The 18746-nt window shown below is 33.0% G+C and overlaps 1 protein-coding gene across 1 annotated transcript; it reads right to left on the bottom strand.

Moving 5' to 3' along the window:
• Window positions 1-3201: 3201 nt before the first annotated feature.
• LOC127708411 (asialoglycoprotein receptor 1-like) lies at window positions 3202-10789 on the bottom strand. Its single transcript, XM_052213284.1, has 4 exons — window positions 10777-10789; window positions 8900-8979; window positions 5636-5723; window positions 3202-3422 (listed from the first exon to the last, which is right to left on the bottom strand). Exons 1-4 carry the CDS (start codon window positions 10787-10789, stop codon window positions 3202-3204), a joined length of 402 nt encoding a protein of 133 aa, XP_052069244.1.
• Window positions 10790-18746: the final 7957 nt, after the last annotated feature.

Here is an 18746-nt window from a genome sequence, read left to right as displayed (position 1 = left end):
ATCTAATTAATAGAAATAAACAATTGTTTAATATTTAATGGTAAGAAATAAAGATATGTATACGTATATTGAGACAATATTTCAATTTCTTTTTGCAATAGGATTTTCATTTTTAGACTCAGCTAATAGAATTTGACAATACAACTGCCTTATTTTAAACAATAAGTTCAGTTATAAATTTTAAAACTGGGTCCCTGATTGTCTAAGAATGTGTTGTGAAAGTGTTGAAAGTGTTAAGACTTGCATGCCCAAGAGCATATGCATTGATTTTTTAGCTGCACAAAAGAATTAGTTTGGATCTGACATGTTTATACTAATAAACTCTTACATTATCTTGACTCATAAATGTACAAAACTTTAGGCCATTAATCTTCTTTTTTTTCCTTCTAATTTTGTGGGTTTTTTTTTGTTTTTTTTTTAACGGTGTTGATTTTTGGAACTAATCAGAACTATATCATATATTCTCTTAACTTTAATTTATAACAGTAAGAAAGCTGTCGTAAATTCAAACCAAATCCGACGTCTCGAACGATCAAATAGTTAAAGAAATCAGAATCAGAAAATATACAAACAGCTGATTGTTTAGTACGTAATGTTCATCCATTGAATCGTAAAATTATAACCCAAACAATTGCCTGATTCCCTTTTTAATTGCCTAAAATAAAAGCCGCAAAGTCGATGTTGTCCTTATCAGATTCAATCATGAAACCATAATTGTACTCGGTCGCTTCAAGAAGTTCAATAAAATGTTAGCCATTATAACTTTAATTTCGTCCAAAGGAAAATGACTCAAAATTGTCTTATTAAAAGATGAATCGCAGAACCAATCTTAAATAACGACAGGGCGTTATAAAATACGATGGAAAAGGGACATGGCGACAATTTGTTTTAAAAGGAAGGGCGTCAAGAAAAAGGGAGGGCGCCATACCACGCCAAGACCTCCTGTAGGGAACATGCATATGTCCCTAGTTCATTTTTGATAAGCAGAACCATATTTATATGCGAACCATTGACGCCAGCAGTCTGGAGGTTTGGATCCATATGGACAAAGGTCTCTAATGTCCTCTTGTGATTATCATTTTGGATGCTATGGTGTGTTGAAGGTAAAAGAAATGATAGGTGTAGAAGAGAGGCGAAGGATACATAAGGGTCATTCAAACTCATAAGTCGAAAATAAACTGACAAAGCAATGCTAAAAAAGACAAAGACAAACAAGCAACAGTACACAAAATACAACATAGATAACATGAGACTGAGCAACACGAACCCCATAAAAAATTCGGGGTGATCTCAGGTGCTCTGGAGGGGTAAGCAGATCCTGCTCCACATGTGGCACCTGTCGTGTTGCTCATGTTAGTACAAACCCGGTGATAGGTCTAATTCGGTAGGTCACAATCAGGAATAAAGGGGAACGGGATTGTAGTTACGACAATTGGAACATATCCGTTGTCATCTGTGAAACGGATATTCCGTAGATTTATCTTTTAAGTAATCGGGTATTACTTTCTGTACAGATTTGTGGTGGACAATATTGCTACTATTCATAGCATCCAAAATCTTATCAGCAAATTTTACTTTCAAAAACTTTTAACATCATCTTTGAAAGAAGTTACACGGTGTTGATGGTCTGTAATTAGCAATGTCCATAAGTACTTCCAGCAGTCTGTAAGATTTGTAACGATAATGGAAGTATTTTTTGGACATTTTGAAGTGGTGAATTGATCACGAATAATGGAACGATACGAAATGGAAAGATAGAAAACCAAAATATATGTTCGTAAATTCGAACACCACTATTCTTGATGCCATCTTTTATTGTAGAAAACATTGTAGTACAAACATAAGAATGATGTTTTGTGAAACATAAAGATGACCAGACTATATATCGTTGTTTGTATAGGTTCTTGTTAAGTTTATGTACCCAGCAAAAGAAAAGCGAAATATACTAAAAGGTAAAATAACAAAAATACAGAACTCCAAGGAAAGTCCTTTATAAAATGGCAAAATCAAAAGCTCAAACACATTTAACGAATGGTAAACAACTGTCATATTCCAGACTTGGTACAGGCATTTCTTTATATAGAAAATGGTTGATTAAACCTGGTTTTATAGCTAGCTTAACCTCTCACTTGTACCAAAGGTACATTCAAACGTAAAGTCGAAAATAAACTTACAACACCATGGCAAAACTGAAAAAGACCAAAAGTCAAACAACAGTACACAAAGCAAAACATAGAAAAGTAAAGACTGAGCATCACAAATCCCATCAAAAACATGAGGTGATATCAGTGCTCCAGACAGGTAAGCAGATCCTGATCATTATGTGGCACCCGTCATATTAACGTTGCCCATGCAAGTTCAAACCCGATGATAAGCCTAGATCGGTAGGTTACATTCGGGGACAAGAGGACAGGGTTGTAGTTACTACAATTGGAACATATCCGTCGTCATCTGTGAAACAGATATTCCATAACGGTCAACCAACTCGTGATTGCGTCGGTAAAATTTACAAAGGGAATCAACCCGAGATTTTCAGGAAATGGATAGATAAAAAACCAAAATATAGTGCGAAAGTGCGGACATAGTTTTATTGATATATCTGCATCATCATATATTACATCAAATTGTCAACCAACAATTTGTGACCCTGTAGATCTACAAAGAAAAAAAAGCTACATTTGAGAATGCCCATTAAGGTCAATAATTAGTAATACTACCGTGCATTCCGGTGTGGACGGATAGATGTTATTCCTATCTGATATCAAACATTTATCAGCTAAAATGTTAACCTTTTTGAATTTTTACATTTCATGAATAGTGTATGTATCAGTCTTGAAGTAAAAAAGGATTTTGTACAATTATGAAACGCTTCGTATCCCGAATATTGTGTCAGACTTCATCGTCATAAGATGATTATATTTGAAATGCGCTGTCTATAAAATTCAGGCGAACTTAATATGCACATGCTGTAGGTAAATTGAAATTGTAGGAAAAGTTGCTATCACAAACTGTGTAAGGGTTGGCAATATTTGATATTGAACTTTTCCTGTCATGATTTTAAATATTTAGGCCAGTGCCAACATAAAATACGGTGTGAATAAAGTTTGCTGTGTGTAATTAAAAAAAAAACACACTTCCAAGATTTGATTGAGTTTGCTTTTTTACTTTTATTGGGGAGGGGGTTCTTATTCTTAAATAACCTTACTCATTATCTGTCTCACAAATGAATTGCCGTCTTGCAAGACAGTCCTCATCTGCCCAGTATCCATGGTGACCAGCCCATAATGCCACACAATTTGCAGAAGTATGTGCATTAGGTTCTCCCGGTTGAAAATCATTAACTTTTATCGGTATTTGTCCGGTTGAGTATACCCATCTATCTTCATCAATTATATCTGATATGCCAATCCAAAAGTTTCCTCCTGCAAAGTTTGAAAAACTATTTTGATATTTTCAAGAAGGGGTTTTATCTAATCTTAGGCCTGGATCTAGTAAAGATATATATATATATATATAAGAACACGTTCTTTGAAATATCTGACATTTTCTGTAGTATGGAACCTACTTCTTCAAACCTTGATTGCTTATTTTACTAAATGTTATCATCGGTACAAGGACATCATTCGTAAATATAAATCAACATGCAGACATCTTATACGTTCAGGTATTTCACATCCAATATTTTATGGTAATATTCTTTACAAAGCACAAAAATGTCGGCATTCACCTCAAAAGCTAACCAAACCTTTAAACAGACTTATTCGGAAAGGATATAGTTACGATACTGTTGTCAAGTCATTAAAGATTGCATATTTTGGTATTAATATTGATTCACTCATAGGGTCTTTGAGTCGGAAATAAACACATTTATTCTAAAACCAGTTGTTGGCATGATACGGGTTATGTTCTTTTCATATATTTTATGATGGTATGATACTAAACCCCGAACGGGAGGGATTGTACTAGATTTTCATATGATGAAGACATAATCTTTCAATCAGTTTAATTAAGGTCTGGAGCTGGCATGTCAATAACTGCTAGTAGTCCTTTGTTCGTTTATATAGCATTGTCATTTTGCTTAGTTTCTTTTGTTACCTATTCTAACATCGGACTCGGACTTCTTTTAAACTGAGTTTTACTGCGCGTATTGCTATGTGTTTGTTTATTCTATATTGGCAAGAGGTATAGGGGGAGGGTTGAGATCTCACAAAACATGTTTTACCCCGTCGCATTTTTGCGCCTGTCCCAAGTCAGGAGCCTCTGGCCTTTGTTAGTCTTGTATGATTTTTTAATTTTAGTTCATTTATATGTTTTGGAGTTTAGTGTGACGTCCATTTTCACTGAACTAGTACACAATTTTATTTAGGGGACAGCTGAGGAACACCTCCGGGTGCGGGATTTTCTCGCTGCGTTGAAGACCCATTGCTGGCCTTCGGCTGTTGTCTGCTCTTTGGTCGGTATGTTGTCTCTTTGACATATTCCCCATTTCCATTCTCGATTTTACATTGCATTATAAGTGTATACATAAAGACTCAAGACTTGTTAGAATATAAATGACATAAAATGTGTGTAAATATAGGAAATAAATTGAAATAGCCATAACACCTAAAAATTATTTGCGGACAACTTTGTCTGATGGTGTTGCACAATGCTATTGAGAATCAAATCTTCGGTACCAATGCTTAATGCGTCCTTCATATCATGCAAATATCGGAGCACTGGTTATTGGATGGAGGATATCCTCGGAAGATGATAGTCTTTAAAGGTATCAATTTATACATCTGTCTGCATATCATTAATTTTAAGGTGAAAGAAATAAAGTAATATGTTAATTAGAATAGAACTTTATACATTTGAAGCACCTTTTTTATTTACCTTCATTGGGATTGCTGAAAAAATGTATGCCAAGAGGATGCAAAATTACTTGAAAAGCTACATAACCATATAAGAATAACACTTTATAAGCGAAGCGCCCTTTTAATTTACCTTCATCAGAAAACGCCAAAAACATAATATTGATTTCCAAATTTTATTGCTAATTGTGTTGTGTGCACTTCTTATATGGAATTTATGAACAAGTCAATTTTTGAGTAATATACTTAAAATATTTCAGCAGCTGAATCAATATGCATGAGTATATTTGAATCTCTTTTTTTTCAAAATAAAACAACGCTTCATAAAAACAAACCGATTACCATGATGAATTTATTTTTTTTCATCATATAATAGTAGCTGTTTACAAGTTGAACAATTAAATAACTTAGTGTTTTCAATCATCCTTTTTTTATTGGAATTCAAATTTTTAAATACATAAAGAAATATTACTTATTATATCTTCAATTATTGGTTTAAATTTTGCATCACAAAATAAAGATTGGTATCATTAACATGTATTTTCAACATCTTTTTTTATCAGAAATTGATATAAAAGTGCATTCTACAGAGACATTTATAGAAAATAAATAAGAGTATTTAGACAATGTAAGGCTTCATAGTTTAACATATAATATATATATGCTTCTTGTGTATACTTTTATAATCTTATTTCCAAGCCCCTTTCATACACATATCATGCAGGCGTGCACGAAAGATTGGATACATTATTTGTTGAATGTAGTCTTAAAAAAATACATACCAACATGCTGACTGTGACTTATTAAATAATGAGATTCCGCTGAGGTCATCGGCTCAGCTAATTTTGAATCAAACACACGACAAACGGACTGAAAAAAATCGTTATAAAATTTTAAGAATGCACATATTACTTGCAGCGTATTCCGGTTCTCCAACAGAAGGAAATTCTTTTTGGAATTGAAGCACCGATAAGGAGCAAGCTTGTGTACCCAATGCCTCTCCGAAACATGTGAAGAGATTAGAATCACGTACTGGCATATTTTCTGTTTACTTTTCTGTTTGATTCTTTTCTGTTATGATTTTAAACAGTAGTATTGACTTGCAATAAAGTGAAAAACGTTTATTCCGGTGATAGAAACTATGATACAAATCAATTTGTAGGAACTGTGATCTGTTTAGATGTATAGAGTTAAACAACGAGAGGGATCCCTTCTCCTTTATATTTTATCATATGTTGGTTCTACGCCTCTGCGAGATCCTGGAATATCATTAGAAATTAACATGCATCATGTTTTCATGGAGAGGGTATCCGTTTCTGGTTTTAAGTTTTGTGTTTTTTATGTTTTGAGTTTTCAACATTTTCATCTATTTCATTTCACATGGGATGGTACTTCTCTAGTCTCTTCTGTAAATATAAAATCTCTCACGCTCAAAGCTTAAGTGAAAGTACATGTTATCCTCCGTAACATTGAATACAATGACGTGATCGACATTTGGGCAAGTGATTACTTTTATAGTAAATAAAAATGTAACAAACTTCCTTTCTTATATTGAATGGAGAACAAGAAATAGCGAGGCATTACGATAGTTTACTATTACCAAAAATTCAGAAATAAGACATATTCCAGGAGAGCATTATGGCATTAAGGTTCATGTGGACCCTTCGACTAAAATGGCTGCATTTTCACCTCAAATTTTACTCTGAGAACAGACAAACCTGTGTATCTTGAAAAGTTTTAAGGCATAGCATGCCCTAGATAAATAAAATTCAAATATATGTTATGTTTTAGAAAATTAAAAACTTAACAGGATTTTGCAGTTCACTTTTTTTCATTTCTCCAAAAGGTGCCAAAATAAACTAAGTTGTGAAAGAGGTTTGAGAACTTCCCCACATGTAATAATTAAAGTGAACTGTATCGATTGACATGGACAATATATGGACAATAGAAACCTGACAATAATTGGTGATTTAAACTGTGTACATGAGTGGACCATATCAAGTGAAACTCAACTGTTTGTTAATTTTATCATCTTCTGCAGGGACGAAAAAAAGTGCACTGCAAAATCCAGTTAAGTTTTCAATTTTCTAAAACATACAATGCATTTGAATTTTATTTATCTAGGGCATGCTATGCCTTAAAACTTTTCCAGATGCACAGGTTTGTCTGTACTTAAATTTGGAGGTGAAAACGCAGTCATTTTAGCAAAAGGGCCCACATGAACCTTAATGACGCGCTCTTTCAAAATTGTTTTATTTGAATATTGTATATTTAAACGCTTAAATTGTCTTCAAACTTTGAGCATGCATCGGTAATGACTAGAATCAGTTGACGTCACAAAAATAAAAATGTGAAAATGTGGTGTGCGACGAAATGACAAATGTAAAACAATTCAAACGAGAAAACTAACGGCCTGATTTAGGTACAAAACAATGAACGAAAAGCAAATATGATATACAGCAACAAACGACAACCACCAAATTACAGGATCCTGACTTGGGACAGGCACATATAGAGTGTAGTGGGGTTTAACTAGTTTGTAGGCCTAACCTGGGACAGTGGTGTAACAGTGCAACCTAAGAACAGACTATAAATATTGAAAAGGGCTTAACTCATCAGATCGATACAAAGCAGAAAGACATCTAACAAAAACAATGACCGGACGTTGCAGGGTATTTATACATCCCCACAACAACAAAAAAGAACATTAATTACAGATCTGAGAGTTCTTTCAGTTACTGTCAGCTAGTTGAACACAAATAACAATTAATAAAAAAAAATCATGCATCTGAGACTAAAATATCAATCAGTACACATTCAACATCCAATGGATTTAACATTAACAGTCACAGAAAAACATGACCTTGTGCAATGCCAAGAAACGGGTATCGACAGATTGTAGAGCCATTAATGTGAATATGTATATAAACAAACAATATATATAGTTTGATTTTTAATTTACTGATATCAAAATCAATATTTATACCAATATTAAGATCATTAATATTATTTATATAAAATAAGGAGATGAGGTATGATTGCCAATGAGACAACTATCCACCAAAGTTCAAATAAAGTGAATTTAAGCAATTGTAAGCAACCGTACGGTTTCAACAATAAGAAAAAGCAATACCGTATAGTTGGCTATAAAAGGCCCCGACATGAAAATATGAAACAATTCAATTGAGAAACATATGTGTCTGTTAGGAAATTTGTTTGCAAATTTGTGAATTAACTACACGCATCTTCTTATTTTTATACATTTTGTTAAACTGTTGGTTAAAGCTCTTTTCTATGACGCCTTAATGAGTCGTTACATTAAACTTAAATCAATAGTGTATCAAACAAAATGTCACGGGTACACTTAATTCTAAACTGGACCCATTTGGTCGGTGTAGATGTTTGTCAGTTCGCCTTTTTTTATCAAGGCGTCGTCTGTTTCCCTTCTACGATGGTTTTTAACTGCCCCTTTGTATCTTTCTCGATATTCAACATGTTCAAACAGGGATATGATAGTCATGTTTAGCAGATAGTGGTATTTTGGTTTTCGGTCAACTGTATGAGAAGTCATGTTTGGCAAATATATTAACAATGAGCTTGATTGTAGTTAATTATTGAAGTCAAAAATGCATTTTCATTAAATTAAAATTTTTATATGGTTGTAAGTGATTAACAATTGAGCCTCAAAGAAATATTTTGGCTTTCATTCAGTTTTACCATTTCCACTAGAGTTACCGGAAAAGGCTTTTTATATCCATACAGCCCTGTAGGATAAGATAATGTCCGTCCTTGACTTTTTATCTTGACTTGACGGAAATTGCACCTTCTATTTTGACAACCGGGCAGAAAGATAGAACAGACAATAAAAATTCGAATGCAATATAAATAGTCAAATGTTAAGTAGGTGCTTTAAAAAAGAAACTATTTGTTTAATGTCATCTCACTTTAAGGATATATTTTATTTGATGTGTGTATTGAAAATTTTGGAATTCTAAACACACAACTAACTGGGACTTAAGAAATTTGGTCAGAACAGTATTACTTACCATTGCATCAGTCCATGGTTCGACTTGGTGACTGAAGAAGTAACACTTATTTCCAAATTGTGTCCATCCATTTTTACAGCCTAAAGAGGAGTTATAATGCAAAAAGTAAAAGAGAGGCGAAAGATACCAAAGGGACATTCAAACTCATAAGTCGAAAATAAACTGACAACGCCATGGCTAAAAAAGAAAAAAGATCAACAGACAAACAACAGTACTAAAAAAACAACATAGAAAACTAAAGACTGAGCAACACGAACCCCATTAAAAAATGAGGGTGATCTCAGGTGCTCCGGAAGGGTAAGTTGATCCTGTTCCACATGTGGCACCCGTCGTGTTGCTCATGTTTATACAAACCCGGTAAAAAGTCTAATTCGGTAGGTCACATTCGAGAAAAAGGGGACGGGATTGTAGTTACGACATTTGAAACATATCCGCTATCATCTGTGAAACGGATATTCCATAACGGTCAACCAACTCGTGATGGCGTCCTTAAAATTTTCGAAGGGATGATTTCAACTTCACCACTTGGAACTCTTGGTTTGATAGCTTCCTTAAAAGTGTTATAAGTTCTTAATTTTGCTCATAAAACTTCAAGGATCAAATGAAACTTATCACCAAAATTAAACACAACGTGTACCATATTTGATGCAGGATATGCTTAACCTTTTTGAGCACCTGAAATAATTCCCTTTTTTGATTATGTTCGTTATGATCAGTCTTTAGTTTTCTGTGTGTGTCCTGTGGACTGTTATTCGGTTGTTGTTCTCTTTTTTTGTTCTTCTCTTTTTTGTCGTTTTTGCCATGCTGTTGTCCAGTGTTCACTACTATTTGCAAATTATTCAAACAATATTCTCTTTTCTCTCTGATTCATCAGAATAAAAACTGAGAGATGTAATTCTTAATATATTGTACAACCAATGGAGTAAGGTATAGAACATACATTCTACTGGCTGTATGCTTTTTTGTTAAAATCAACTCAGTTTGCCTCCAGGAGTCCTCAGTCATAGATATGTCATAATATCACAAGACAGTGTTGGAGTTCAAACAACAATCGAAGTTACATGTAATAATGTTTTCATATTTTTATGCTAATGAATAAATATGAACTCTATTTTGAAATTTTGCTTTCGAGTAGTTGTTTGAAATTTTGTACAAAACGTATCATTATTCAATCCTTTTAGTACCTTGATTTAGCAGGGCATATTTAATCGTTATTATTCTTTTTCTAAAAAAAAACCAACAAGTAGTTATTTTACTGCTTTAAAAGTGATTTTAGAGATTTACACTGGGTTTTTTTTTTCAGGTACGCACTCAAAGCCACAAACATATTTATACCAAAAACTTTAAAAGCTCAAAAATATAACAACATTTCTGTATGAGGAAGTTATAACTGTGACAAAATAGCCAATTAATGCCGTATTTTTTAATTATTACACATAAGACGCAGGTTAATTCAACGAAAATTTAATTCATCCTTATATTTCTCGGCAATAATGTAACCCCGAAATCAATTTATAAGACGCATTGTATGCATATGATAAAAAATAATATGAGTAATGATATTGTTTCTACAACAAAAGCTGAAAAAAACTGTCGTTCAATAAAGGAAAGTTCTATTCATTCGATACCATTGTTGGTAAATTTCCTGTTCTTCTTTTTAATCCCAATTAAAAAGAGAGGCCAAAGATACCAAAGGGATTTTCAAGGGTATACTTTACGCGTCTGATACCTTGTCAAAGGATTGATTAAAGACTGAATTAATGAAACAGCGGTGCTATGCGGTTAAATAATAAGGGGTTTCTACCCCAAGAAAAGATTATTAATAAGGTATTAATATTACAGAGAATAATGCAATCAATTGTCTTTGGCTTTCATACATTTTGATGTCATGTTTATCTGTTGATGCGTATTAAAGAGACATCCATGCTGTGCGCAGTGAAATTCGCATCAATGTTTTTTAATAAAGTTTGTATTTTTCAAAATCGTATCCGAGACTCTGTTATATTTTTAATTGATATGTTACAATCAGAGTTAACCGTATGGCCATTTCATCTATAATGAGAAAACCAATTTCATATAGAAAGCTATAAATGGCCCCGAATGACCATGTTTACTTAATGTTCAGTGGCCAATATTTCATGTTTATTCAGGATACGAAAGGACTACATTTCTTTCAAAGAAAACGATTAATCCATGAACCCGTTTCTTCCTGTTTTGCAATTCGTGTTGTTTTTTATTCGAGTTGATTTTTATTCGTGCTTTCATAGTTTCATGGCAGGATTTATCTTCATTGTAAAGGAACGCTACATGTCAACAGATATTGTATAAAATTTAGGCAGTTTTCAATTTTTATAAAAAGTTCGAAAGGTAAATGTTAACTGTTTTAATTGTGTACAAACGCTTAAAATGAAAACCCTCTGAATAGTATCTTTACAAATCCCCATCCTTCCAAAACTGGCTCATCGATGTTTTCTTTTCTTTTATCAGAAATGGATAAGTGGTCTTTAATGATGTTGAATGTTTCACCAAATTAATTTTGTTGTATCATACGTCATTTAATGTGGCGTTTTGGGGTGAAAAGAAATAAATACGTTTTCTCCACCAAGAACATTATTGAATAGTGGGGACGGCATGATTTCTTATCAGCAGGTTAATACGTTGATCTTGCTCTGATAAACTGCAAAGATATTATACCGGTATTTTAATTTAAGTGTATGTCATGTACTTCATTTTGTTGTATGTTCTTTTATTTTCGTTTTTTAATCCACTGGTCTATATTAAAAGTTTCAAAAAAATAATTTTACTTCCCCAAATATAGTCAGGATCCTTGCATGTAGTCTTATCGTATTTATTTTTTTTTGAGAATTTGGCATTGACTGAAAGCTAATACTCGTTTCTATTTAATTTGTTTACAACGTTTATATACTCGGAACGATTTAGAGCTTGTCTTATTATATAGACACCTGTCTAATGTTGAAGACTGTATGTTTCCCGCTAAAGGTCTTTTGGTTAAAAGTGTTTGTCGTCGGATTAAGTCTATCTGACATAGACGTATATAGACACCTGTCTAATGTTGAAGACTGTATGTTTCCCGCTAAAGGTCTTTTGGTTAAATGTGTTTGGCGTTGGATTAAGTCTATCTGATATAGACGTATATAGACACCTGTCTAATGTTGAAGACTGTATGTTTCCCGCTAAAGGTCTTTTGGTTAAATGTGTTTGGCGTTGGATTAAGTCTATCTGATATAGACGTATATAGACACCTGTCTAATGTTGAAGACTGTATGTTTTCCGCTAAAGGTCTTTTGGTTAAATGTGTTTGTCGTTGGATTAAGTCTATCTGACATAGACGTATATAGACACCTGTCTAATGTTGAAGACTGTATGTTTCCCGCTAAAGGTCTTTTGGTTAAATGTGTTTGTCGTTGGATTAAGTCTATCTGACATAGACGTATATAGACACCTGTCTAATGTTGAAGACTGTATGTTTCCTGCTAAAGGTCTTTTGGTTAAATGTGTTTGTCATTGGATTAAGTCTATCTGACATAGACGTATATAGACACCTGTCTAATGTTGAAGACTGTATGTTTCCCACTAAAGGTCTTTAGGTTAAATGTGTTTGTCGTTGGATTAAGTCTATCTGACATAGACGTATCTAGACACCTGTCTAATGTGAAGACTGTATGTTTCCCGCTAAAGGTCTTTTGGTTAAATGTGTTTGTCGTTGGATTAAGTCTGTCTGACATAGACGTATAAAGACACTTGTCTAATGTTGAACACTGAATGTTTCCCGCTAAAGGTCTTTTGGTTAAATGTGTTTGGCGTTGGATTAAGTCTATCTGACATAGACGTATATAGACACCTGTCTAATGTTGAAGACTGTATGTTTCCCGATAAAGGTCTTTTGGTTAAACATGTTTGTCGTTGGATTAAGTCTGTCTGACATAGACGTATAAAGACACCTGTCTAATGTTGAATACTGAATGTTTCCCGCTAAAGGTCTTTTGGTTAAATGTGTTTGGCGTTGGATTAAGTCTATCTGACATAGACGTATATAGACACCTGTCTAATGTTGAAGACTGTATGTTTCCCGCTAAAGGTCTTTTGGTTAAACATGTTTGTCGTTGGATTAAATCTATCTGACATAGACGTATATAGACACCTGTCTAATATTGAAGACTGTATGTTTCCCGCTAAAGGTCTTTTGGTTAAATGTGTTTGTCGTTGGAATAAGTCTATCTGACATAGACGTATATAGACACCTGTCTAATGTTGAAGACTTTATGTTTCCCGCTAAAGGTCTTTTGGTTAAATGTGTTTGTCGTTGGATTAAGTCTGTCTGACATAGACGTATGTAGACACCTGTCTAATGTTGAAGACTGTATGTTTCCCGCTAAAGGTCTTTTGGTTAAATGTGATTGTCGTTGGATTAAGTCTATCTGACATAGACGTATATAGACAACTGTCTAATGTTGAAGACTGTATGTTTCCCGCTAAAGGTCTTTTGGTTAAATGTGTTTGGCGTTGGATTAAGTCTGTCTGACATAGACGTATAAAGACACTTGTCTAATGTTGAACACTGAATGTTTCCCGCTAAAGGTCTTTTGGTTAAATGTGTTTGTCGTTGGATTAAGTCTATCTGACATAGACGTATATAAATTAATATGTATCTAGCAACAACATTTTATTGGTTTGGTTTTTGAAAAATGAGCCCTTTCAGACAAACTTCAAACTGTGTTTTTCCGATTTTACGGGCATTTTATTTGAATATGAAAATTCCTACAATTATATTAGAGGAAAAGGAAGAAGACACCGTGGAATACTTTTTTCTATTTTCTAATATGCCAAAATTTGGATTTTTTATATAAAAATCTATGTCATCGCCTATTTGCTGAAGCTAAATTGAATAGTTACTTACAACTTATAGACGAAAAACAACACAGAAACACCACGAAATTAATGACCTGTATTCCCATTTGTAATAAAACTGATAGTAGCTATATATAGGTAGAAAAGTCAAGCATTCTACAGATTTGAATTCATATTACCAAGTTGTCAAAGTTTATCAACTATCTTTTGTTATGAAAAACGTGTTTCAACTTCAAAATTTCACATTCGGTCAAGTTTTAGTGTAAAAAAACTTACAAGACCAATGATTTACGAATTTGGTTATGTCTTTGTCTAATATAAGAGCCAATTACCAGTCCGCTATCCCATGATGCCATGATGCCTAATCACTTGATATAACTTTTCAGCGTATTTTATGGAAGTAAAACGACGAGTGTCATAGGTGGAGCAGGATCTGCTATCCCTTCTGTGGTATCTGAGATCCACCTCAATTTTTGGTGGCTTTCGTGTTGCTCAGTTTTTATTTTTCTATGTTGTGCTTCGTAAACTGTTTGTATTTTTGGTCGTTTTACGTTTTTTGCCATGATGTTGTCAGTATGTCTTTATCCTATGAGTTTGAATATCCCTTTGGTATCTTCCGCAATTCTTTTATGTATTCTACGCTACATTTAAATACAAAATAGTAAAAAATTATGGTATTATTTTCAACTTATGTATCATAGCAAGATTTCTTTGAAACACAAACGGCATTTGTAGATCGTAAAAACTATAAAGTCTGTGGTATATTCATTACTGATACCCGTTTTAAAAGTAATTTGACCACCAAATGTTACAATACACGAAGTCATGGAATTCTGAATTGTGTACGGTATTAAAAGTACTTGTCGCTGACTGATCTATGTCTATCAAATACCAAAACTGCTCAAACAGAGTTATGTGGAAGAACGACCAAAATCGACAAAATAACGTTTTTACGGTCTCCATCACGACTTCGAAACAATACGTCTGTGTCTTAACTCACAAGCAATATGTTTTCGCACTCTTAGATCTTTAGATAAAAGAAAAGTCGTATAATTTGTAACTTTACCGATCGTATCCCATTCCCGATTATGACATTTTGTTGAGTGTGGATTCAAAGTGCGGCTGGTGCCTGCATTGCAAGAAACGTTTATCCTGTTGACACATCTGGTCATGCTCCCTTTGGAGTTCATGCGATTAATTCAGATTGTGTTTGTAACCTTGATTTGTCTTTTAAACCGATTTGTAATAGGGTAAACCAATATTGCAAATGATAAAATGAGATTATTTATACATGTATCAACGACCCAGTAATCAGCATTTCTGTGCAGACATGAAGTAGCATGTCTACAGTAATTTTCTGTGAACTTACTGTTCATTAAATGTTAATAATTTAATTTTGGATGTAGCACGTCTTCTGATTGGCTGAAAGTATTTGTCTATCAGCTCATAGACATAATTTTGTCATCTTCAACGTTTTTTCATGATTTGTTCCTTAAAAATGGAATTTAGAATTAAATTATAAGGAATGACTGTAATATTTTTTCTGTCTATTCGAAATAAGCTAAAAAAAAAAGTGGTGCACACTTTTGAATAATCCGCTACGCGGGTTATTCAGTGTGCACCACATTTTTTATGTTATTTCTTCATAGACAGAAAAAATATTACAGTCATTCTTTAAATATTATTAGAAACACTAAAGTTTTTTTTAACCATGGCACAGCTGGCCTCAGCCAACTTCTTTTTGGAATTTTCGGTTTTAAATAATCTTCAACTTTGTTATTGATATTGATTTGATTTTCTAACTGTTTTTATCAGAAGGCTACAGATTAGTCTTATATACACGAGAAACGCGTCTAGCGTACTAAATTCTAAGAATGGTATCGTTTGTTAGTTAAACGCAGTATGCTATATACTGGGTTCTTTTTAATTGTACGTTTTACTCTGATTTATACCTAGAACCAAATATGTATACCATCTTTGCCACTCTGATATACTATTGATTTATTAGATTTTCAGAAGAACTTTCATTTAATCATGATATAAAAGGAACATTTTAAGTGTTGACAAGTCAAATGTTTGGATAAATTTAGAATTTTTTTTAACAAGACGATTTTAGTTTTTAGAGTTACGTTTACTCTGGAGCAGACTTTGTCATTGTTCTTTCTGAGCCCTATTTATCTTAATTCAGAATACAATTAGTTTTAAAAAGGTTTATATAATATTGAGTAATTCAGTGTGCCAATACAGTTACTACCTCTTGATACCTAAGCATGCATTTTTGATATTTAGTTTATTTATTTAATCTAAAAATGTGTTGCATTGAGATGTGGTAATACTACGGTCGCCATGAAAAGAAAGTTTTGTCATTTACAAATATATCAAACCCGTCGCGTGCTAAATGTAGTTTATCTTAAATCAAAATTAAATTCGTCATTTTATACTGCTGACAAATAGTTTGATTTTCATCACTATCACAACAAGCATAAGAACGTATTTGACTTTTTTCTTTATAGTCTTCCATTCGACAAAATTATTGAATACAAATTGCAAACGATTGTTAAACTTAACAGTAATACAACGTTTTCCTCCAAAATCATTCAAATGCTAGTAATTCAATGTATAATACAGAAAAATCAAAACTGCAAACACAAACGATAATTTGAGTCTATACTGGCATGACTTAAATGATTCATTGTGATTATGAATTTTCCATTGATATTATATATAGATATAAGAAGATATGGTATGAGTGCCAATGAGACAATTCTCAATCCAAGTCACAATTTGTAAAAGTAAACCATTATAGGTCAAAGTACGGCCTTCAACACGGACCCTTGGCTCACACCGAACAGTAAGCTATAAAGGGCCTCAAAAATGACTAGCGTAAAACCATTCAAACAGGAAAACCAACAGTCTAATCTGTATATAAAAATGAGAAACGTGAAACACATATAAACCACTTCAACAAACGACAACCACTGAACAGTTTAATGAATACATTAAAACTAAGTTACAACTCTATAAGGCAAGTTTAACCTTAGACGGTTTTGGTATCCTGGTGTGTCTCTCATTCGTTATTAATCTCCTGAACGTTCTATTTATGTTTTAGCCTTTCCAAACTTTCGATCCCGATTGAACCTGATGAAGATTTTCCCTGAAACATTTTTTTTCAAAACTAGATCATGAATTTTATCTTAAATAAGTATACTGGTTCTTTTCTTTGTTTTAACTGAAGTTTTGCATTGTATTTTGCTTTATTGTATTTGTCACTTTAATCTAACTTATTATCTGCTTCACAAATGAACTAGTAACTTGCAAGACATATCCCATGTGCCCCAGTATCCAAAGTAGCCAGCTAACAAAGCGACACAAGTTGCGGATGTCATAGAATTTGGTTTCCCTGGTTAAAAAAATGTTGACTTTTATCGGAATCTGTCCTTTTGAGTATATTCACTTTCTCTCTTGAACTTTATCCGATATGCCTATCCAGAAGTGACCGCTTCGAAGTAAAAAACATTTAAATGAAATGCACAATACTTGAATCTGTCAAAAGTAGCGGAAAATGGCTTTATTTTCTTAAAGCAAAAAAGGAGGGATTTAGCTGTTTATTGCTTTTTTTTTCATCTTTTTTTATATCTTTGTTGTAATAGTGTACTCTTCCTTGTTTATTCAAAGATTTTTATAAATTTTTCAAATTGGTTTTCCTTCATATTTGTTGAAATTTATATCGTTGCAAACATTAAGTAAATCCTCATTTATCATCGTTTTTTTTTAAATTCTATATCAGTCATGCACACTTGCAGAATGTAATGTTTAATTTCCGTCCACCCATTCCCACTTTTTTCAATACATCTGTGATATAAGTAATAATTTTATACTGCGTATTCATTTTACGTACATTTAGATTTGAACATGTTTAAACAATCTTCTTAGTTAATTGTATACATAATGTTGATTCGCCTTGTTGTACACAAGCCCACAGCCTTTAGTTTGTTCTGGTAGCAATTTTCTGCTGACAAAAATGTCTCCGTTTTGAAGTCGTTAAGCATGATCCATGAAAGCTGTTGTGATGGTGGACATTATTGTTTAGTTTTATGCCTTTTTATAGAGAGGAGGAGATTAATCAGCGAATATGTACTTGAGCAACACGATGGGTACCACAAGGAGAGCAGGATATATTAACCCTTCCGGTGCACCTGATATCATATCAGGTATTTGATGGGATTCGTGTTGCTTAGTGTTAAGTTTTTGAGTGGTGTTTTGTATACTGTTGTTTGTATTTTTCGTTGGTTTTAGTTTTTGCCATGGAGCGGTCGACTTTCTTCAACTTTTAATTTTAATTGACCTTTTCGTGTCTTCAGTCTCTTTTTTAGCATTGAAATTTAAAGATTTTACAAATCGAAGGTTAGGTTTATCTTGTTTTAAGGTGTGAGAACTTTAGTCCATGCAGTAGTTGTTAGGATAACGAAAATTAAAAAATATGTGTTTCCTTCGTTATAAGGATAATCATAAAATCATTCTGCATGTAATATCATTTGTTTTTTGTTGTGTTTTGTCGTTTTTCCGGTGTTGTTTTCGTTTCTTTTTATGCTTATAATTCTATTAAAAATTACCTATGATCTGACTGTGACTTATCAGGAAATGAGATGTGTTGGTATTTATAGGCTCAGCAACTTTAGAACGAAATCCACCACAAACTGTCTTTTAAAGAGAACATGTCAAACTGACCGGTGGACAATTCGAGTCTTACAGATAGAAAAACATTTGAAAAAAAATTAAGCTTAAGAACTACCTGTATGAAAAAAATGAAATACTTTAAGTTATATCATAAGGAATGCTTAAAACTTATAATATACTCCTGTAAAATTTTATATCATAAGATAGTTAAGTGATTTTTTCGGGGTTTATTTTTGTGACCCTCGAATCCATATATCTATCTTTAAAAGATTCAATGTCAGGGTATTTGTAGTGCATTTAT

This window comes from Mytilus californianus, unplaced genomic scaffold, assembly GCF_021869535.1.
Source record: "Mytilus californianus isolate M0D057914Y unplaced genomic scaffold, xbMytCali1.0.p SCAF_7, whole genome shotgun sequence".
In the NCBI taxonomy this organism is placed as follows: Eukaryota; Metazoa; Mollusca; class Bivalvia; order Mytilida; family Mytilidae; genus Mytilus; species Mytilus californianus.
Note: the sequence above shows the minus strand (reverse complement) of the source record. Positions and strands in the feature narration are given on the sequence as shown.

Excerpts from the sequence above, each read along its gene's own strand:
- LOC127708411 (XM_052213284.1), bottom strand. Across the intron at positions 5,724-8,899 it reads AACCATGGACTGATGCAATG|TCCGTTTGTCGTGTGTTTGA; the intron begins GTAAGTAATACT and ends GATTTTTTTCAG. Across the intron at positions 3,423-5,635 it reads AAGTCACAGTCAGCATGTTG|GAGGAAACTTTTGGATTGGC; the intron begins GTATGTATTTTT and ends CAAACTTTGCAG.